Genomic DNA, 23646 nt, shown 5'->3' with positions numbered 1-23646 from the left:
TTAAATTGAATTCAATTAAAATTTTTTAATAAAATCTCATGTTTTAAATAATTTTAAATGTTAAGAATTGAATTTTAATTGCAATTTAATTTTTAAAAATAGTACAAAAATAAATTTAAAATCAACCTCTTTGATTTATTACAAGAAATTATTGTTAAAACTAGCTTTTCAAAATAACTACCTATCCATATCTTTTTTTAAAGACATTTGAAGAAATAAGATTATTACTAAATAAATTAAATTCTATCTCTTTTACACATGTAGATCAATTTATTTATTAATTAAATTCAAATTAAATACTACAATTGAACTCAACTATAATACAAAATTGATTTTAAATAACCTCTCAAAAGATACCAAGATAACAAAATTTACCATTTCAATGGGAAAAAAAATTCATCCTCTATTTTTATTTTTGTGTAGAAAAAAATGTGATTGAAAATACAAAAACCACTAAATTAGAAAAAAAATGAGAATTTATTTATTTAAGAACAAAAAATAATATAATATAGGTGGTGAGGTTAAATAGGTTTGTTGGTTGGAGGGAGGAAATCGCGGGAATATGGCGGACAGTTGTTTGGGACCCCTGATTTCCAAGGCCTCCTCTCCCTCTCTTCTCTTCCACTCTCCTCCTCAATTACTCTTCCCTTTCTCTTCATTCCCTAAGCCAATACCAAAACGTCTTGTTCTATCCATGACTTCCCTTCAATGCTCCCCCTCCCCCTCCCCCATTTCAAATTCAAGCCCTAGGCCCTCACAACCCTCCCTCCTCGTCTTCTCAGGTCTCTACTGTATTTCCTCATTCTTCAATTAGATCCAAAAATTATGATTAATTTTTAATGCATATGCAGGGGGTACTGCGTTTAATGGCGTAGTGGAAGAACTGAAGAAATTAACAACGAGTGTTGCTCACGTTCTCCCTGTTTCTGATGATGGTGGCAGCACTGCTGAGATTGTCCGCGTGCTCGGTAAATATCAGATACACCTTTTCTTTTCCTCTTTTCCGGTATGATTGATACACTCTAAACTGTAACTTAGGTGGTCCTGCGGTTGGAGATATTCGGTCGAGGTGTTTAAGATTGTCTGATCAAAGTAGTGCCGAAGCTCTTGCTGTCAGAAGATTGCTTGGGCATCGCTTACCTCTTGATCCCCAAGATTCCAAATCCCAATGGTAATAATATGTCTTGTGAATTTTGTTGATTTCTTAATTTAAATATATAGCATTAAACGCATTTCAATTTAAAGCACTTCTCCTTTTAACTAATTGGTTCCAAAATGTGTTTCTTCGCATAACTTGGATTTACACTAATTTATCCCTATGTGTTTGTGCATTTCAACGTTTTCTTGGTTGCTTTTCATAATTGACTTTTCCCCTCATGAATTCAGTGTAAACGATTGTAGGAAATTTGAGAAAAAAGGAAAAGAGAAAGTTGTTAAAAGTGCTGGACCGGTTGTCTTTGAACATAAAATATTAGAGAAAAAGTTTGATGTGCAAAAACTTGATGGTCCAGTAATGTTGTATTTTTTGCATAGGTATATTTTGTTTATGTAAAAGGTGTCTTGAAATTCCTTAAATTACTGTGTTGTCTACTATTAAATTCAGTTTTATAGGTTCTATCCTGAATTTCTATTGTTTTACTTGCTAGGTATATATATGGTGCAGGTATTGAATAACAGTGTGCTGAGTTGGAATTTGGCAGGTATGATATTGTAGGAGGAGAACACTCTTTATGGAAAGGCGTATCAAGACCATATAGTGAAACAATTCGAGCTTTTCTTGTTTATTTCCAAAATGAGGTAGGTTAAGCTGAAAATGATACTGGATTGTCCCTTTATTGCCATTTCTCCTGTTGATTTTCATGCAACATGCTTCTTGCATACCTATTAACTATGTCATCGAAGGTCTATGGACTTAACGTAAACTTTCTACAAAATGAGAGGAACTTTTATGTGAGAGATGAAGTGGTTAATATTGGTGATAGGGTATAGGAAAGTTAATGGTGACACCTCTTAATTTTGTTCTTCTTTTGAAAGTTTGCTGGATGTCATTATTTATTTATTTATTTATTTTGCTTCTTCTCCAGATTGGTTCCAACTTTTGTATGTGTTGTTTCTGTCAAATGCTTTAGTACTTGTTAGAACTTGTGAAATAATGTTAGTATGAAATCAATAAATGTTTTGTGAATGCAGATCCTGCGTCGGCCTAATGAATCATTTTGCTTTAGTAATGGCAGGTACTTGTATCCAATTGTAACCATGTCTTGCTACTTTCTGTTTTGTGGTGTCACAGTGCTGTTTATATTTGGAATATTGATGATCATGTTCTCGAGTAGGCTTCCTATTCCACCAATATTTAGGAGTGATTTGCCCTGAAGTCTATGTATTCTAGAGAATCATATGTTCTTGGATAATTTTTGTTGTTTCCTCAAGTTTTTCCCCATTCTTGATAAAGCTTTCCACCTTAAATTTCTGTGTTTTTTGAAGCTTTTTACACAATCATGACTTAACTGACATGCTTCTTTTTTGCAGCATTGGGAATTTTTTCTTTGCAGGTGCACGCATATTTTTTCAATCTTTAGATGCTGCTATATTTTTATTTTCACGTGTTTCAGATATTCCAGCAGAAAGTCTGGTTCTTCCAGTCATCTCAACGAATGACAGGCTTACATTAGGATGCGAATTATGGGTATTGCTACCACTTTATGTTAAGTGTGTATGCTTGTGACATGCAGATTATACTGTATAACATTTCCAAATTTATTTTTTGTAACTGCAACCTAGGTCATTGATCTGTAGCTGTTTACTGATTTTTTTACAATTGGAGAAGATGTTTTGCATGACAAGTAATTCTTACAATGTAAATTGTATTTTTTTTTCTAAAGTTTTCTTGATTTATACTGTTCTCTTGCAATTATGCTGCTATTTGTTTTTGAAAGATGATGCCATCAGACAAGAGAGAGAAAATTTATGTAACATCAAAACTAAAACCACTTATATGCTTGGCAAATTTTTAGACAGCATCTTTCTTTCTTTTCTAATATTTTAGTAATTTATGTTAGGATGGCACAATTATTCGGGGTCAGAATGAGATTTCACATCCAACCAGTGGAACCATGCAACCCATTGATAAGGTATTGTTGTTTAGCTATGTGACTTGAAGTACAATTAGTTTTCAATTAGTTAATGTATCAATATTTTACTGAGAATTTCCGAATAGGGATTGCCGAGAATATCTTATTTGGCCGCAAATTAGTAGTTTATGGAGGTATTGTGTGCTGCAATTGAAGTGATGATGAAACTATCTTGTCAAAAGTTCCGTGTGCTTGATGGCATCAAGTCTGATTAATCATGGTGGTTGGGTGTTAAGGAATGTCCTTAACAATGGTGGTTTGTAGTTTTAGAAAGGAAGGTTGAGAAGTAGAAGAAAAAGAGAAAGAGAAAGAGAAAGAGTATTCTGCAAATACAGAAAATGATTAAACTTTATTACTTGCCCTCTACTTTTCTCATACACTCTTATTTCTACAGTGAAATTAACTACCTAACTGTTTCTAACTATCTTTCAACTAACTTCCTAACTGTCATTAACTACTTGTCAGCCTACTAACTGAATCAACTAACTAATCATCACATGCCATTTACAATATTCATCACATGTAAATTGCTATGCTACTGCGGCTGGTTCTGTTATTTCTCTTCTGCTGTAACCTTCTCTCTTCCTTATTAAGCATCATGTAAAAATTAGCCCTCCCTTTAAAATTCTTGTCCTCAAGAATCCAAGCTAAAATCCAGGAATTGTTGACTCAATTCTTCCAAATTCTCTCAAGTGGCATCTTCCACAAACATATTAGACCACTGTACTAATCCATCACCTCTACCTTATTTCCTTTCTTCATGAGTTTCCTATCCAGTATAGTCACTGAAGCAATCTTTGCCCTTCCACCACCACCCACTATTGTCAAAGTTGTTGAGGTTACTACATTCTCACTAAGCTTTTTCTTATGCAATGAGACATGAAAAACTAGGTGTATGGCAACTTCTTTTTGTAATTCCAACCTATATGCAACTGAACCAATCTTTTACAAAACCTTATATGAACCATAAAATCTCAGATTGAGCTTGAAATGCTTCCCTAATTCCTACTTGATTGCTGGATACCTAAACAATGCTTGGAAGGGACTCATTTTGATAGAAGAGTGGAAGCTAGTGTTGTGCCACCGTTGAGCTAATGATAACCATTGAAACCACTTCTTAGGTTGATTCATTGTTATACGCCTGAGATATATCTTCAAGCACTAGATTTATCATCTAACTACTAGTGTTTTGTACTCAATGCTTTGCTGAAAAAAGCTAAAGGTTTGTCTTCTTGGCTTAACACATCCCCTATTCCACTGGCACAAGCATCAATCTCCAGTACAAGAACCTTATCAAAATCAGGCAATGCTAACACTAGTGCTATACATGAAGCTTCCTTGAGTCTGTCAAATGCCTCTCAAGCCATGTCATTCCACCCAAACTTATTCTTTTTCAAAATTTCAGTTAATGGTTTACTGATGGTTCCTTTAATGAATTTCTTGGAATATCCTACTAACCCAAGAATCCCCTTAGTTCTTTGATTGTATGAGGTACTGGCCACTCTTTGACTGCCAAACCTTAAACAAATTACTTTTGAAAACTCATCCCAGTTCATTAAGTCCTTACCTCCTACCAAGAACCCTTTGTACCAAATCTCAGCTCTTCCTCCTAAGTACAAGGAAGCAATCTCAACTCATTGGTGTATGACTATGAAGTGCATCTTAAAGAATTTCATACACTTCCTCACCCAACCACAAGGATTTTCCCCCACAAAGTTAGGTAATTTATATTATACCCTCCTCTGTTGCTTTCTTGAATCCCAACAACATTCTCCCTCATTTCTCGTTCACTGTCTTAATTGGCCTCAAAGGAACTCATGGTTGACAGCAGTGTCTCCATCTTCAATCGTAGCTGTTCTATCTTATTGTATAACTCAGTTCCTTGCATTTTAACTTGAGCTCATACCTCTTGTATTTCTTCATTTGTTCTTCTGCTCTGCTCCTCTAGTGCTCTCATCTTGTTTGGATCTTTGGCTCTGATACAAAATTGATAAGAAATGTCCTTAACAATGGTGGTTAGTAGTTTAAGAAAGGGAGGTTGAGAAGTAGAAGAAAGAGAGAAAGAGAAAGGGTCTTCTGCAAATACAAAAAATGATTCAACTTTATTACTTGCCCTCTACGTTTCTCATACTCTTATTTATACAATGGTAACCACCTAACTGCTTCTAACTACCTTGCAACTAACTTCCTAACTGTCACTAGCTACTTTTCAGCTACTAACTGAATCCACCAACTAATCATCACATGCCAATTACGATATTCATCACATGCAAATTGCTATGCAGCTTCTGCTGGTGGTTCTGTTACTTCTCTTCTGCTGTAACCTTCTTTCTTCCTTATTAAGCATCACTTAACATTGTGTGGTAGAGAGGCAATCACATCTGTAAGGGAAAATTTGTGTTGATCAATATTTTTTATTGTAAGAATATATCTCTTTTCTCATTGTTATGATTGATTTGATATCTAAATGATATTAGGAAATCCAATTCCCAGTTGTCATCCAAAGTACAATTTGGACTGAGGTTTTGTTCACCAAATCATTTAACTGATCACTCGGGACCAATTGTTGACATGCATCTAAATACAGAAATATTGGTGCTGGGAGAATTTGTTAATCAGTTTAGACTATATAAACAAGTAAAATTTCTCCTTGTCATCATATTTGGAAACAGAATCCAATTCCTAGTTTTATACCAGAGCATAATGGTGTTGGGATTGCACTTTATTGATAATTTAAAAGTTCTTTTGAAACTCCAAATTCTTATGGAAAGAAATTCTTTTGGGTAGGGGTGTTCTTCAGTCCCAGCACTTCCTTCAAGAATAAAGAGGGTTTTCTATATGTCAAATGAGGGTGGAAACTCACTGCACGAGGTGAATACATCTTGCACTTTATTCTTCTACCACAAACAATTATCATCATGAAGAATTGTTCTTGTATCATGGTCATGTGTTTTTTGGTTGGTATAATGTAAAAGTGGCCCAGAACCTTTGGTACTACCTTCATATGCAAGAGCCTGACATTGCAAAAAAAATTTAAAAGCAAAAATGAAAGACGGTATTCTGGCATTGGTACTTCAATAAGATTTATCTTTTCTGTAATTTCTTATAAGACCACAATTATGCAGTCATTTGAAACTTCTTTAACGTGCAAAATATAGCATGTCTGCATAACACCAATTTCTTGCTTAGATCCGTGAATATGATGCTGTATATTCATTTGTTTCCGATCTCTTGCACCTGGAGTGATGTCAGGTGATTTGTAAAGTTTGGTTTTTTTTCCCCTTATGGTGAACAATTTTGCTGACGTGCTTTATGTATTTGGTGAATGGTGATACAAGGAGATAGGACACGCCTGTACCTTTCAAAACTTCACTAGTCACATTGATGTCTTGTTTCCAGTCTGGTTTTTTTTTTTTTAAAAAAAAAAACTTCTGTCTCTCAAGTTTCTTACAGTTGCATATTCATGTCATGAAATGTGGATCTTGGTTGTTGAAATATGTAATCTCTGATTCTAATAATGTTTTATTCAAATTGAATAGGTCTTCCCCATGGTAAATGCATCTGTCTTGGACCGATTGAGTAATGTGGATTGTATTGTTTATGCAATGGGATCCCTCTTTACCTCCATTTGCCCATCATTGGTAACATTCTTGATTCGGTGTTTTTAATGAAATTTAACTTTCATTAGATGGTTGTTGCCAAATTCGTTTTCTCATCTTTTGGTTTGCAGGAGTATATTGATGTGATTTTGTTTACTTGTGGTTCATCATTATCTATGACTTTTTCATTTACTTGTTATTCATCATTAAATATGACTTGTCTTAGGTGTTACGTGGCATTGGAGAAATTATTTCTTCCAGGAACTGCCCTAAGGTGCTGATTTCATAACCTCTTGGACATGTGGCTAATTTCTTGCTGTCTTATTTGCATCAAAATCTATCATTACTCTCTTGATCGATCATGTCACAGATTTGGAAATTAGAATCCTCTGACCTTCCATGTTTGGACATTCTTATATATTATTTAAAAGCTGAACATCAAAATATGCTGCTATTTTAGCATACATGTGCTATACTTATTTAGCTCTCTCCAACATTAGGTACTTTTGTTGAATGGTACACATGATCGAGAGACAAATGGCTTTTCTGCTTCTGGGTTTGTAACTTCCATAACAGACGCCCTAAATCGAAAATATGGAGATACTGATTCTTGTTTGGAAAATTTTGTAAGTGGCTAGATGGATTATATTTTGAGACAATCATGGAGTTATGACGAAAAAATATTCTTCTGTTTTATCCAATTTTTAGAAAAATATTCTACCCTATGCATGTGCGATATATAGCTGAATATCTTTATTAATAAAACCATCTCTCATTGTGCATTTCTTATCTTTTTGTCTGTATTTTGGATTCAGGGACCAGAAAAGGGGCTGGACAATTCACAGTCCCCTTCATCCTGGTTGGTAGAGAAAACTACCATTTTCCACCCATGTTTGAGTTGACAAGTCAATTTGCACCCTATGTTTCCAATTCAGTATTGCATCCAAATCAACAAAAATGTTATCCAATTCAACCCAACTTCTGTTTACAATTTTTATAAAATCCATATATTTCTTGACATCCATATTTGTGAAATGCAATGTTAGAAGTCCACAAGTCGCTTTAGTTCAGAATCTAACAGGAGCTACCACTTGGGTTTGAATGGACTGCATTTGCTCCAATTTGGGTGCACTTGATTAAATTGAAAATAAAAGGTGCAAATTGACTATTCAATACAGCACAGGGGCAAAACAAACTGGTTTTCTTCTGGTTGCTACACGTGCTGTTATTTACAATGTGTAACCTTCCCTATGGTGAGAAGATCTCATTTTTTATCCTTACAATCAAGTACTGCTTGTCAAAAAGATGGTCCTTTCTGTCCACATACCTTTTTATGAGAATTTTTGTGAGTTGATGCTTGCAACATTGCTTCTTTATTCATTCAGTACAACCATTTTCTGGCTGAATACACTGAGTTAAAAAGAAATGAAGGACTTCACTTTTGCGGGAGATATAGCAGTTAGGGAAATCGTGATTTTCCTGCCTCATATGCTCATGTACCTTTTGCTTCTTTTGACACCTCCAACTTAAAGATTGTTAAGTCATGCTAGTAGGTTGTTGGTTCTTGCTTTCTAAAGAAAAAAAGTTATCTCGGTTTTGCTACAGATCTTTGATAAAACATTTAATATACAAGGTTTGCAAAACTTCTTTGATTTTGTGGAGAAAAAAAAACAGAATGAAGCATGCTATTTACTTCAGTTGATATCTCTATGCAGCCAAACCAGTATGTCAATACACTTTTAGTTCCCAAAGATGGCCAAATTCCCATAGATGTGCAATGCTTGACTTCCCAAGGGATCTTTGATGTGGTATGTGTGCTTATATCATTACTTTTAGTTGCATTTAAACTAAATTCCATCAGCTACATATTCAAATGATTATGTGGTATGTCTTGGAGTTCAATATTTTGTTTTGTAGTTTTGTAATTTTGACAAGTTATAGATGTCTTATTTCTATTGCTTACAGCAGTTGGTTTACTATGAAGTAGACAAATTCTAGATTAGAAAAGCTATCTGAGAAATTATTTCTGGAAATCTCCTAGTATGATATCTTCTTTTAGCTCTACTCTTTGCATTGGTTATTTTTCCTTAAAAAGTACACCTTTTCCCATTACTACTTGCTTTCCACAATGGCTTGACGAGTATGGCATTGTCTAGCAAATTCTAAGGGCAGACAGTCAGGGATTTACCTGGCTGGCATTTCGGGTGCTCTATTCAATGATTGTGATATTTCCCCATGTCTTATTGGGGACTAGAAAACTGAGTAGAGCGATTTGCTTGTTGATGTTAATTCAACCTTCCCTGATGATGTTAAGTTGCTTTATTTTCTACGAGGTTAAACAAATTATGGTTTTTGCAGATCATGGTTGACTCTGTCTGTGATCCGAAAGGTGGTGTAATATTCAACCCAAAGTCATTGATAGACGCCCTCGCCAATTTGATTGGCAGATAGATACATGAGCACAAAAATGTGATGAAGGATGGACTAAATTTTGACAGAAAAAATTGTATTCAGGGGCAAACATGATTGCTTCATGTGCCTTTGGAATGATTTCCATGCGCGGAGATGTTTCATACAAGGTAAATGTTTGAGCAAGTCAACCTTCAACAGAAAATGCCAATTTTTTTTTTACTTGGTTTAATATCAATATATAAAAACAGTGTATTGGCTGGTAGGCTTTTCCCACTTCTGGTGTCAGATGATGCAAAATTCAATTGAAGAACGGAGGAGGGTCGAGGAAGCAGCAACAGCATGGAAACCTCAGTTCTATTGCATTGCAGCAACTCCATTCTCATCAAAGGAGTCGGATATTATATTAGTGGAAATAGTAAAAAAGCTGTACAAAATGACCGTAGTTGTTGTACCCTCTGGTTCTAACATGAAAGCAAGTACTGAACTTTAAGTACGCATTACGCATCTGAGACAACTGCGAGTGTGAAGAATGAACAGGATTTTAAATGTTGATATGTGTATTTGGTAATGCATGTATTTTTAAATTGAAAATATATTAAAATAGTGTTTTTTACTGTACGTAATCAATTTTTTTTTTCTTGGTTTCTAACACGGTTGAAACTCTAGCGTGAACAACTGTAACATCAGCCCTAAAGTGCCGGAATTCTTCCTGATCCCTCTATGCTTCTGCTAAGATCCCAACCTTTGAGATTGGTGAAGAGGGTTGTTCAAGATTGCGTGCTCGATATGATGAAAAACAATAATGTTGTTTGTTTTACTTGTAAAATGTTTGACTTAAAATGCAATCGGTGCTTCCACCGTTATATATTTAGATTTTGAAATTTTCATTTTAGAATTTTATTTTCGGCAGATTTTATGTTTTTTTTTTTATTTTTTAATTCCATGCTATTTTCTGAAGCTTCTTCTCTGTGTATTCTCGGATTTTTGGGTTTTTTTTAGTTGAGATAAGGTTTTTAACCTATTTAAAACTTTATAAATTTTATAAGAAGATAAATTTTATTATTGTTATTCTAGAGAAAATAAACATGTGAACTTAGAGTTCACATCTACAATCCTTTTCATTCATTAAAATTCATGGGTTTTTTTTTTATCGTCTTTAACTTCTATTTACATCACTATCTTCCATACTAGATTTTATTTAATTAATTATTTTTAAAATCAATAAAAAAAATTTGCACATATGGTATATGTAACAACCAAAAACTCAGGTCAAGGAACAATTGAAGAAAATGTTTTGAAGAATAAAATTATAAGAACTCAGCTTCCCGTCCATATAATCTCAATTTCACTTTGTCTCGGCGTTGAGTTCTTAGGCGAACTGCATATAATTAAAGTGTTCGTGAAGGATGTAAAATATATATATATATATATATATATATATACACCATAGCAATCAATGTTCAAGGGATTCCAATGAGTACCTCTTCAAGGAACTTGTTTCGGCTGGCAAAGGAAAATGGAACTAGCAAAAAAAAGGTAGATTGCTAAAATGTTTAAGTTCAATATGTCAAGGGGTACTCTTTCTGATAGAGATGACACATTAAGTACGGCATATAGGCTCAGGCTCACTGATTATTATTGTTATTTTGGTTGAATTCATGCTTAACACTCCAATATTGAACGTAACTTGAACAATTAGTTGGATAACTCACAGGTAAAAGGAAAAATAAGCATTGCAGAACAATACAAGTGCTACAAAATAAAATATGAGAAGTGCAGACAACGCAGCAGCGTCCAAATTTTGTGTCAGGATCATACACAACGTGCCAGATTCACCAGGTTATTTGCTTCCACATTGTAAGAATTGAAGCCATGGTGTGAATGCTGTCTGGGAGAGATCTTTAAGCAGACCAATGCAAGTACTATAAATACATGTAATTCACGAATGACTAGTGCAATATCATCACATCCTACAATACTTGCCTATAGTCACAATCTTGTACACTTCAGCAGAATGGCTTTTACACCAGAAAACAAACTAATCTTTGCAGTGGTCTTACTTCTTGGGCTCTGGACTTCTCATGTCTGGTCACGCTCTCTGTATGAGGCTTCCATGATGGAGAGACATGAAACATGGATGGCTCAGTATGGACGAGCATATAAAGACCATGTAGAGAAGGAGAGGCGCTTAAACATATTCAAGAACAACGTGGAGTTCATCGAGTCTTTCAACAAGGTTGGGAAAAAGCCTTACAAGCTAAGTGTCAACGAATTTGCAGATCTTACGAATGAGGAATTCCGGGCCTCGCGCAATGGATACAAGATGTCCGCTCATTTGAGCTCATCTAGCACCAAGCCTTTCAGGTATGAAAATGTAAGTGCAGTTCCGTCTACCATGGACTGGAGAAAGAAAGGAGCTGTTACCCCTATCAAGGACCAAGGTCAATGCGGTACGGCATATTGATGATAACCTCTATGATCTGCTTACCATTTTTCGAAATGTGAAAAATTTTCATTTTCTATTCCTTTTAGACAAACTGAATCATCTACCCTTTTGTCAAATCCATGCAAAACATATATAGGCTGTTGCTGGGCATTTTCTGCTGTGGCTGCGACGGAAGGGATTACCCAGCTCTCAACTGGAAAGTTGATATCTCTTTCCGAGCAAGAACTGGTTGATTGTGATACAAGTGGTGAAGACCAAGGTTGTAACGGTGGTCTTATGGATGACGCCTTCGATTTCATCATTCAGAACAAAGGCCTTACGACTGAAGCCAATTACCCCTACCAGGGAGCTGATGGAGCTTGCAACTCTGGGAAGGCAGCTGCAAAGATCACTGGTTATGAAGACGTGCCTGCCAACAGCGAGGCAGCACTATTGAAGGCAGTAGCCAATCAGCCAGTCTCAGTTGCTATTGATGCTGGTGGATCTGCCTTCCAATTCTACTCGAGTGGTGTGTTTACTGGAGATTGTGGGACTGATTTAGATCATGGTGTGACTGCTGTTGGGTATGGTATGAGTGATGATGGTACGAAGTACTGGTTAGTCAAGAATTCCTGGGGAACTAGCTGGGGAGAGAATGGATACATAAGAATGGAAAGAGATATTGATGCCAAGGAAGGTCTTTGTGGAATTGCAATGGGAGCTTCGTACCCTACAGCGTAATAGCAACAAATGATGGTTATCCTTCATCTAGAGTTCCCCAGCAGTATATTTCCATTTCTTTTTGTTGAATGTACGTGCAGTGTTCTCTTTGTTAATATGTAAACTGCTGTGTTCCATGTACGCTTATATAAAGGCTTTTGCTTTGTTAATGAAATTCGTGGTGATTGCTTGTTTGTAATTACTTTTCAAGCGAAAGAGTAGAGCATGAAATCTATACAAAAATATGCTGCTTGGTTGTCTTACCTTTTCATTCAGACAGAGTAGACTCCCCATTCTGGTCTTGTTCAAATTCAAGATTTGGCCTTAATCTGTTCCGTCACTGAAGGAAAGACCCAGGTGATAATCTATTTTTTAGTTAAAAATAGCTATTACCGTTAATTTTGATCACAAATGATAATCTAGAAACATGATATTGTGTCATAGAAACACATGATTTGGAAGAAGAAAAAAAGAGGGATGAAAATCTAGACAAGAAAGCCTTTTTTTATATATATAAAAAGATTAAAAAAATTAAAAAAAAATAAGCTTATATTGGGAATACCTCTGTTTAGCTTTTGGTACTTCAAAAAAAAAATTGAGTAAGTTTAGTTTGAAACTAAGTTCAAGATAATTTAACCTTGTATTTAAAATAGAAATACCTTATATTGAAACAGAGGTATTTAAGGGAATTCCAAGAGATGGCAGCAAGACTAGAAAGTTAAGAACTCAGCCGACTAAGAATTTAAGGTGGATAAAAAATATAATACCATAAAAGGTAGGCCATTCTCCTGATCAATTACTACAAGGCAGAAGCGGCAAACAAAAATAATGAACAGAAATGAACTATAAAATTGAGCAAATCTCTCAATCACAAGTAGATGATCCAGGAGGCATTTACTAGACATCATCTGACTGAAAAAAGATTTTGAAAAGAAAGGAACTCTGGGCAGTGTGCATCGCATAGGGAAATTGCATAGGTTTTTCACTCTCCAGTAAAAACAAAGATGAACAGATTAAAAACAGGAGTAAAACAAATCATCATAGAGAACAAGATCTATCACCAAGGCTTTTCCACTTTAAGAATTAAAATGGTATCATTAAACAAACGCTTCAAATGTGATTAAGTAAGCAAAAACAACATGGACACATAACTAAATATGATCCATATACCTAGAAACTGAATTAAGGATTATGAACCTTTCCCACTATTGGGATTGGACTTGGTGCAAAGGACCTTTCTTCCTTTAGCACGTCGACGTTTCAACACTGCCCTCCCACTAGTGGTTCTCATTCTTCGACGGAAGCCATGAGTCCGAGCCAGAGACTTTCTGGACCTGTTTCTCTTGGTTTGACAAAGTGCAGCCTTCCCAGCTCTCACCACCAGACCACTACCTATATCCTTTCTTACTCCGATGTTAGAATTCAAATCCAATCCCAGAGATAAACCTGCAATGGAGGTGTTACATCAAACTATAAATCACTGAAAGTTTCTCTAAAGTATTTCCACTTGAATGCTTATTGATTGGTTCTGACAGCACAAAAAACATGGTTGATTAAAAGCTCATACAAGGACCAAAGACCATCACCACTCTTGACACACTAGAACATAGAGTTCTAACACAGATTTAAGCACTCAACTCCCAGATAAGCATAACCCTTAGCAAAGAGAGAAGTTATCTCCTAGAGAGAGGGAAAACAAATATATGATTGTTATTGAAAAAGAATGCTGTTACAAGGAAAATTCATCCTCAAAAGGTACTTTCATTGCTAAAGGTTGAGCCCATCTTAATTCAAGAGTATGAAAAATATTTAAGATGCAACAATGCCTGCTGGTCAGTTTTACCATAAATTGAAGCAGAAAAATCACAAACAATGACTACTGAAAAAGCAAAGAGATTATTATAGTGAAAGAAAACAGGAGCATTCAGATTCCCAGATACATTTTACCAACTACCTTAAATTCCTACGTTAATATTTCGCAAGCTAGCTCAACCAAAACCTAAGAATCTGCCTTGGTTAATTCTTTCCACCAATAGAATCATAAGAATTGATCTTTCCAATGCTTACTAAAACAATTCCTTAGCATTGTCAATGCGCATTTCAATTACTTCAATTCCAGGATTAAAACAAGGATATAAAAAAAACAAGAGAGTCAGTCCCTTACTTAACTAAAAACCCTTCATTTTAAGCAGAAATTAAGAGACCCCATGAGCCCAAGATTACAAAATAACTTCTTTTTTTACTTTACCTGAGAAGGAAGAAGGTAAAGAGAGAGAAGAGGAAGAAAGGAAGGAGCAATGAAGCAGCCCCGAGCGAGTTGGAGAGTTGGTGGCCACATTCATTGAAAAATCCCTTTTCGTTCTTGAACCAGAAATAAGAGAGAGTGAAGCTGATGCGCTGCCATTACTTCTTGTTCGACTCGACGCCATCCAAGGTGGCGGTGATGACGATATCATTGATATTGAAGTAGCCATGATTCTGTTTCCTCTGTGTGTCTCTCTTGCCGTCTACTTGATTTGTTATCCTCTCTTATCAAGGCAAGGCTATCTGTGACTGGTGGTGGCCTTATCGGTTTTCTTCTTCACTTGGCAATCAAAAACAAAAAAAAGTTTTATTCAGGCCTTGTTTGGAGCCCATGGAATTCTTAAGGCCCGTAGAAGTGATCCATTCCTTTTGAAGCTCTTTTCCTAGTCATAAGCCCACATTCATAGCCCATTAACAGTATACCTTCTTTGTGTTTGCACCGTTTCCAAAACAAATATTCAATTTAAAAAAAAAAATTAATTTCTAATATTATTAAATTTTTTTAATATATTAGTATTAAAAATAAATTTTAAAAAATAAAAAATATATTATTTTAATATATTTTTAAATAAAAAATATTTTAAAAAATATATAGATAAAAATGCCCATTTGACGAAGTGGGCTTAGCCACCCTATTAGGGCAATGGCGTGGGCTTGGTCGCGCATTTGTCGCCATTAGAATTCAGAATGGACCCTCGCTCATGATTGATAAATGATAACAATGGCTTGGAATTATTAATTATTAATAAAATGTTTTTTTTTTCAATTTGTTATTTATTAACAGTCCTCTTCTATCTTTTCTTTAAGAATTTAAGTGATAGTTGAGAAGCTTAGTTGAATTTTAAGATATTCTTTTTTACGTGAAAAAAAATAAATATGGATCTTATAAAACAAATTATATTAAATAAAACAATTTATTTCATGATCCTATAAGCAAATAAATACCCCCATGAAACTATATTTCACCAATTGACTTCAATAATTAAATGGATACTTTTTTAGTAAGAGCAAACAAAATTGAGGTCATCATTTATACTATAAATAAATCTTTAATAAAACTAAAAAAAAAATTGAAAGGAACCGTGTGTCATTAATTAAAAAGGATGTTTTGTCTATCATTTTTTCATGAGATCTTGTAATTATAGTTATTAAACCCGGTCCAGAATTGATCCGGCCAAGAGACCGGGTTTCAAGTTTTATGGATCAACCTGGAAATTCATTTTTCTTTCTTTTGAAAGTTGTTGACAACACCTATAAAAATTAATATTCCCACAACTTTGTAATTTACCTTTCCCAACCAAATGGCTCCAAAAGGTACGGGGAGTGCCCCACATTGCAATTTAATATATTTTCTGGTCAACTAAAAATTTTGAAGGAAGAACATACAAAACCTAAACTTTTCCTTGTCTCTACCAAATAAAACAAGTCATCGCCACTCCCCTTGCTTTTAGATTTTCTCTCTCAAAACCAACCTCTTCCATTTTCCTACCCAATCTCTCTTTATTCTGGCATATAAATGAAGGGATCGAAGAGATTATGGCAAATTATGTTCACCAAGAAATGACATGAAATTGGATCTCCCAAAACCAGCCACAACTTCCCTTTTTTGCTTGGCCAAAACAGCTGCCATGAGCGACTGACTATCAAAAATTGAAAGATAAAAAACATTCTCTTCCCTTCTGTCTTCACTCTTGTTCTAGAAGGCATTCCGTCAAGCAGCATAGGATGAAGATCTTGGCCACAACTTCTCTCATCCCTCTCTCAGTCATCCCCTGGTTTTTTGGTCAAAACTAGAGAATCCCTCCTTCTTCTTTCCCAGCTGTCTCTGTTTCTTGGCCAAACCAGAATCACCGCCTACTGACACAGGAGACCAGCCCGACCATCCTCCAACGACAGTGTCCCTCATTCTCCTTTCCTCTCTACTGTTGCTAACAACAACTCATTGTAGAGAAGATGATGAAATAAGAAGGGAGGTCGAAGGACAGAAACCACATTTGAAAAGGGAAAAAAAACCGAGTCTCGTTCGGGTTTACCCGGGTCGTCCAGGTCATAAGTCAACCCGCCAGGTTGACCGGGTTTTTTCGGATTGTTGCATCAGCCAGTCTTTTAACAAACCCGAACCAATCCAGGTCCTGGGTCTCGGGTCCCGGGTCGACCCGCCGGGCCGGTCGGGTTTAATAACTATGCTTGTAATTAATTTAATTATTAGGAATTCTAAAGTTACAATTAGCACTTAGTCAAAAATATGTAGTTAACAACGAGTCCGATAAAAAATAACAATAACGAACTATCTAGTAGATGGTTTAGTGGTAAGAACTTGGGATCAAAGGGTTTGCTCCTCCTGTGGTCTCATGTTCGAACCCTGAAATTGCTAATATTGATGGTCACTGGAGGCTTAACTGGTTGTTAACTTCAGGACCCGTAGAGACGAGTTGAAGTACACGCAAGTTGGTCCAAACACCCCACGTAAATAAAAAAAATTAACAATAATAATAAAAAATAATAGTAAAAATTATAAAATTATAGTACCAATGGCGTTAACAGATAAAATATGGCGTTATCCCCAGCCCAAATTGCTAAATAAGTAAATACAAAGAATCTATATTTATTTCAACAACAAAAAAAATATTCTATATTTATGCAACTTTAGGGCTTAGTCCCTTTTATCAATAAAACTTTTTACTGAGGAGGAGGAGGTTAGCTTTCAAATTGGGGTAAGTATTTTATGAAAGGTTGTTAAAATAACAAATTATTAAAGGATGTGGTTAAATTATTGTAGCAACACCCATAAAATATTATTCATTAAAATAGTATTTTTAGTTTTTTTTAGTTTTTTTTTTAATTTAACCCTTCAATAATCTAATTTTTTTTCATTTAATTTTTGTTTTTAATTTTATCTTTATTATTAGATTGTTTTAGAAATTATATTTCATAACGTTTCTTACATGCAAGTAACATTTAAATATTTTTTATATAAAAACAAAATTGAGTGCAACACAAGGCTAATAATAATCTAATTATATCTCAATTATCATCCAATTTCATCCATAAAACGCCATTAAGGTTCTTATGACCCCATAGAAAACAAAATTACGGTCAATAGGTTCTTAAATATTCGTTATTGTATATATAAAAGAGATTAAAGTCCTTGGAAAATTCAAAACGAAGCATCTTTGGAAAAAAAAAATATATTCTAGGATGAACTTTATCTCTATACCATTAGTGTGCGCGCGCGTGTGTTTTAATGTGTCATGATAAGCCCAATTTTTTTAATTTTATTCTTACTGTGCTTAGATTAAAAGTATCACAGGGTTCGGATCTGGGGGGAAAAAAGGGAGAGTGGAAGGTTCGCTGGCTTCAAGCATGGATGGAATACAGATAGATAAAAGGTCAACGTTACCAGAATCCAATAAGAGAAATGAAGGGAAAAAAAGGCTATTGTGGTTGGTGGGGGAGAGAGAACGAAAGGAGAAAGAAGAAAAGAAAAAACACCAAGAGATTTATTTGTGTTTTCTTAGAGAGAGAGAGAGAGAGCTGGCATCACAATTTTCTTCTGAGAGTTAACTTGAGCAATATCTTGTCATCTATACTGAATTTCAGCAATTTTTGTTTTCGATTGACATATTTGAGCATCATTTTCCTTGCCTTAACTTTAAAGCGAGATTAATATATTTTAGATATAGTTTTAAAACTCGGTCCGACCTGACCTAACGAGTTGACTCGGGACCTTATTATTTGAGGTTGGAATTGGATCAGGTTTAAAAAAATAAAAAAAAACAAAACCTGAGATGATCCGGTTGATCCAGTTAAAAACCCAATTATAACTTATTGATTTTTTTTACTAAAATAATATCGTTTTAATTTGAAAAACAGATGGGTTTAAAAACTATCATTTATGGTATGTTTAGTTTAGATATAGAAGATTAATTAGTATATATGGGATTAGGATATTAAGAAATAGGACAGAGATTTGTTTTAAAAACTTTTTTAAAAAATATACAAACATGCAAAAAAAAACCTTAAAAAATGGAGAATTTTCACGAAATTACATATTTTGAATTTGAAGTCTTATTTCTAGAAGTTTTGGGAAAAATAGAAGTCAAAAAGAGCTGCGACGTGTAATGTTTACACTCACGGCATATCTACAACTTCTTTGCAAAACAATTTCTTAATGTCAAAATGAGGACTTGCGAACATGAAAGGCTGTCCAATATTGCGTGTTGGATGATATGATGCAAAAAATAATGTTGTTGCAATTGAGGGTCTAGCTGTTGTGGTTAATCGTGTGACTTGTTCTGTTCCCATCCCGGGTTCGATTTTCTATGTGCACGTCTGTCACCCTCGTGGTGCCTTACCTGCTCCTGGGCTTGCAGGATATCCAGTGGGTTGTGGGGAATAGTCGTGATGCGCGTAAACTGGCCCGGACACCCCAGGCAAATAAAAAAAAATAATAATAATGTTGTTTGTTCTACTTGTACAATGTTTCGACTCAGAAGGGATAATTTGTTCTCATGCTTTACGAGTTATATATATATATATATATATATATATATATATATATATATATATATATATATATATATATGTTTTTGAAATGATAAATAAAAAAATATTATTTTAATATATTTCTAAATAAAAAATATTTTAAAAATAGATTAATATTCTATTTTTTTTAATGAGATATGAGCTTCCAAAACCAAATAAAAAATAAAAAAAAGTCATGGAGAAGAAATTCCGTGGTTAATAAGTCAAGAAAATGGAAGCCGGACCAGACCAGACCAGACCAAATCAAAACAAGGGGTCGTGACTAAGAGCATGTGTTGATGTGTTGCGTATGCAAGAAGCAACTTTGTAATAAAGCCTTGTACGTGGGCCCCCACCATGTTGACACGGCCCTCCTGTCTGACTGTAGCCCATATGGATCCCTTCTAAATTGGATGTCGGTTTGACTCCTGAGAGTTTCCATTTCCATCTACTTAAAAAAAAAAACAATTAAAAAAAAAACCCGTTATTGGCCCACAGCTAACAGCTACATGGTGATTCGCGTGGATGCGCAGCGATTGGGTGGAGTACAATTTCTGCTCTCCAATAACTAACTAAAAAATCTTTTCCAAGGAATTGGCAGCTTACTCGACCATGGATTTGAAGGTATAATAATAATTATTTATTAAAATATTTTTTTTATTATTTTTTAAAAATATTTTTTTATATCGAAACATTAAAATAATCTAAAAATATTTAAATGTTTCAATTTTTTTAAAATATTTTCAAAACATAAAAACTAATTTTTTAGGTATATTTGTTTATGGAAATATGATTTTGGCTAGATGACTTGAAGAAAAAAAAAATATAGTTTTTTTGCTTAATTTTATGCGAAATATTTAGTGAATTACTCATGAGAAATGTCTGAAGTTACTACTGATTTGACCAGATATTAAGCATTAAAACATGATTTGTATGAGATTAGAGGTGTAGAGATCACATCTAATCTAGCATAAGGTATACTTAAAAGATATTTGAGAACATTGCTGGTTGGAGTTTAAAATAATTTTTATTTAAAAATATATTAAAATAATTTTTTTATTTAAAAAATTTATTTTTTATACAAACAATCTGAAAATTAAAAAAATTAAATTTTAAAAAAACACGGTTTCAACCGCGTTATCGAATATTTTTTTATATATAGATTGCTGAGCTGATCATTTCTTATTATTTAATGAAAGTATTTGCAAGTGGAGCTTACCTTAGGAATACATGCTGTTTGATCATTAATTATCCATATTGTTTCAAGATTAGTTGTTTAATGTGCAATTTAGATCCAAGAGTTTGCCTTCTGGACGACAAATGCAGTAATCATGACGAAGAAAGTGGAGCATTCAATTTGCAAAGTCTTTGTCAAAGATGCCATTAAGGTCGATGAACAATATATAATTATTCAGAGTAATCAATTTTCTTAAATTAAAAAATTATTTCCTTAATAAAGCATTTTCCTTTGATGATTTGACGGGACGAAGAATCTCATCGTTACGCTTGTGGTATGGAATTTATTAAAAAGAAAAGCAAGTTTCCGGTGGAAATTGATGTCTTTACAGAAAAACACTAGTTTACTAGCTTGTAGTGCACTACAAGTTGGATAAAAAAGTTTTGAATCCAAAGAAAAAAAATATTATTATTGATATCAAATTTAATTAAACATGTTAATTTTAAAATTTTTTAACTTGATTATTTATATGGTCTGAATTTTAAATTAAATTATATAAAATTTATCTTGATATAAATTGATCAACATCATAGGTCTAAAAACAATTTAGTTGATGGATAAAAAAGAATAGTTTTGCTTTAAAAAGTTTTAAAATGATTTTTTTTAATATTGAGATAACAATATATTAGATTTACTCAGATTTCATAGTTTAACCAAACAAAGCCACGACCCGGATCGTGAACTCTACTGGATTTAACAACTTTGTCTTTTAAACTAGTTTTTGCATAATAATATGTTAAAAAACTAAACACTCACAAAATTAAACACTAACCAAATATCAAGATGTTTTTTGTAAATTATGATAACTTTATATAAAATAAATTTAAACAAATTATAAATAACAATTTAAAATTAATCAAATATTAAAAAATAAAATTGATATAAAAAAGGTAATATGATTTAATTGAAAAAAAATTTAAAATTTTTTTTGTATTTATCATTGTACTAAACTCGATACAATAAATCACCCTTAAACCCGGCTACTTGCCTACTTGAAGTTTTAATTAAGGTGATTCATAAAGCAACCTAATTTTTTCACTTCGTTTTAAGAGTAGTTGTGATTTTAAGCACATGACGGGAGGCCACGATTGAAGAACATTTTGACAATATTAAAAAAATAACTGTGACATTAATTGAGGTCATAATTAAAAAATGTAACTTGGCTTCTCCTGTTCAAGGTTTGGATCATGAGTGGCAGTTCAACTTAAGGAATCAACGAGTTCATTTGGATTTTGCTTTTTTTTTTTTAAAAAAAAAAAAACCATAAAATGATGTTTCAATATAAAAAAAATTGATGTAAACCCTGACCCAGAATCAAGATATGGATTATAAAGTCTTTATCACTACGCTTCAGATTCTGGTCCAGCTCTCTGTGTTTTTTTTTTTAAATTCTGATGGAGGAGCCACATCGCCTCTTCCACAGGCTGGTTCTCAGGACTTCCAACCCTGTAGTGAAATCCTCTGCGCCATTGAAGGCGTTACCAGGCTTAAAATTTATATTATAGTAATTTTATAGCTGGTCGACATGCATCAAGGTGGCGCGCCAGCGATCACTACTTTGTAGCATGAATAGCGGCGACGTAATGTGGACAACTGGAATTACCAAGGCAAAAGGAGAAAAAAAAGAAGAAGCTAGAATGATAGGTCATTGCCCATGATGTAAATAAGTACATATACTCTCCACCATTTGATTTATAAGAAAAAAAACCTCATCGTGCATTAAGGTGCCTTTAGAGGCTGTTGACTGGAGATGCGTGCATTTAATAGCATGAGAGGTCTCGTGAAAAAGAAATATCAATTACTATGGAGCTCAAGATCCATCAGGGGGGGTGTTCTGCAAACAAGGTTTACAGACACAGAAAAAGAATCGAAGGATTCAAATATTCTGTCAAATGGGAGATCTCTTTGATGTAAGAAATCCCATGGAAAATATTGAAGGATCGGGGATCAAAAACATGATGATGAACACGAAAAGAAAAGGCTTGGGGGGCAAAAAGAAGCATCGCTCACTATCTAAACTCTCTAACGTAAGAATGGAACCCGCTATGCGGCTATAGACAGCACGGCAACAACCATACAAGGACCACACAATGGCCCTAGTAGACGGTTCACCATCTTCATGGATGAAAGGGGTCCCATGTTGATGGTGGACCTGGTGGGATTCCTTTTATTTTTGTAAGTTTTAGGGCTTCTGCGGCAGAAAAAGTTGATGACAAATCCATTGTACTCCACCCAGGAGGGAAAGGAAAGTGACCGTTACGGCTCGTCTGGAGCCCGAATTATTCCCCCCTTTTAGAGGTCTAAAACTTTGAATCCAGCATTGTATTACAATATTGTATTGGTTGATCAGAAATTATTGGAGTGCCCTAATCATGGAAACTTGGAAGCAAATTTCTCCAGCATGTCGACTGCATGAAAAGCTATGGTTATTGTCAAGTTAAGATAATGCTGCACGATAGATTGGATAAGAGACTGGAATCATCTTAATGCATGATGGATTTGTTAGAGGGATTTGATAGATCACCATAATTTGGCGGAAAAAAAAAAACCTAAATTCTCCATGGCGCCCAACTTGTCCCTAGCTGTAATAATGACCTTTGAACTAAACTTTAATTTTGAGTTAAGCCATACTTGACCCATAGAAACAAGACACTATCAGTTGTCAATTCATGTTAAATACTAGCTTGTTTGTTTGTTTCTACTATAAACATTAAATTTAATATACTATGATTTTACACTTTTGTGTATGTTTATTATGCGCTGTCAACTTCTGCGTCCTATGTTCTTCGGTCAAGGCAGAATTATGGGCAGTGGTGAAGGGGTTGGAGCTAGCCTTCATGCTAGGAATTTGACGACTTATATTAGTGTCGAATTTCATGCTGGTTATCACACTCAAAACACAGGATCATGTTCTATTTTGATCACTAAGAAAAAAGGAACTAATTAATGGAAAGAGATCGGGATGTTCAGATGCAGCATATTTTTCGCTGAGCAAATAGAACAGCAGACTAGTTAGCTAATTTTGGCTATCTAAGAGTTATTTTGACAAAAATGATTGGATTCTTAGAGATCCTCCACCGGGGTTATATTAATTACTGTATTTTTTTTAATTAACATGTTTAAATGGATATTCATTAATCTTACGGTCTTAAAACTAACAACCATATAAGTTTAAATGTATATTCATTAATTTTACGGTTTTAAAGCTAACGACCATATAAGTTTTCAGTAACATTGAGATTTGTGATACTCAAATTGATAACCTCTAGAAAACAAACCTAAAATCTAACTAGT

The 23646-nt window shown here is 34.2% G+C and overlaps 3 protein-coding genes across 7 annotated transcripts; 2 read left to right on the top strand and 1 right to left on the bottom strand.

The window, feature by feature from the left end:
• Positions 1-545: 545 nt before the first annotated feature.
• On the top strand, positions 546-9760 carry LOC133702536 (uncharacterized protein YNL011C). Of its 5 annotated transcripts, XM_062126836.1 has the most exons (15): positions 546-782; positions 852-968; positions 1039-1171; positions 1701-1797; positions 2191-2234; positions 2530-2552; positions 2613-2686; positions 3060-3131; positions 5919-6002; positions 6671-6772; positions 6957-7004; positions 7231-7356; positions 8446-8538; positions 9089-9309; positions 9406-9760. In XM_062126836.1, the coding sequence occupies exons 1-14, from the start codon at positions 563-565 to the stop codon at positions 9179-9181; spliced, it is 1326 nt and encodes a 441-aa protein (XP_061982820.1). In that variant the 5' UTR covers positions 546-562; the 3' UTR covers positions 9182-9309; positions 9406-9760. The 5 variants fall into 5 exon arrangements, with proteins under 5 accessions (XP_061982820.1, XP_061982818.1, XP_061982819.1 ...); XM_062126834.1 differs by having other exon boundaries at positions 2530-2686; XM_062126835.1 differs by having other exon boundaries at positions 2530-2686; positions 9391-9760.
• Positions 9761-11156: 1396 nt separating this feature from the next.
• On the top strand, positions 11157-12486 carry LOC133702594 (senescence-specific cysteine protease SAG39-like). Its single transcript, XM_062126899.1, has 2 exons — positions 11157-11592; positions 11725-12486. Exons 1-2 carry the CDS (start codon positions 11157-11159, stop codon positions 12306-12308), a joined length of 1020 nt encoding a protein of 339 aa, XP_061982883.1. The 3' UTR covers positions 12309-12486.
• An 856-nt stretch (positions 12487-13342) lies between these two features.
• On the bottom strand, positions 13343-14864 carry LOC133702937 (large ribosomal subunit protein bL34c). The gene is made up of 2 exons (XM_062127272.1): positions 14536-14864; positions 13343-13733 (listed from the first exon to the last, which is right to left on the bottom strand). The coding sequence occupies exons 1-2, from the start codon at positions 14759-14761 to the stop codon at positions 13477-13479; spliced, it is 483 nt and encodes a 160-aa protein (XP_061983256.1). The 5' UTR covers positions 14762-14864; the 3' UTR covers positions 13343-13476.
• Positions 14865-23646: the final 8782 nt, after the last annotated feature.

Source organism: Populus nigra, chromosome 9, assembly GCF_951802175.1.
Source record: "Populus nigra chromosome 9, ddPopNigr1.1, whole genome shotgun sequence".
Classification (NCBI taxonomy): domain Eukaryota; kingdom Viridiplantae; phylum Streptophyta; class Magnoliopsida; order Malpighiales; family Salicaceae; genus Populus; species Populus nigra.
This window is presented reverse-complemented; position numbering and strand designations above follow the sequence as displayed.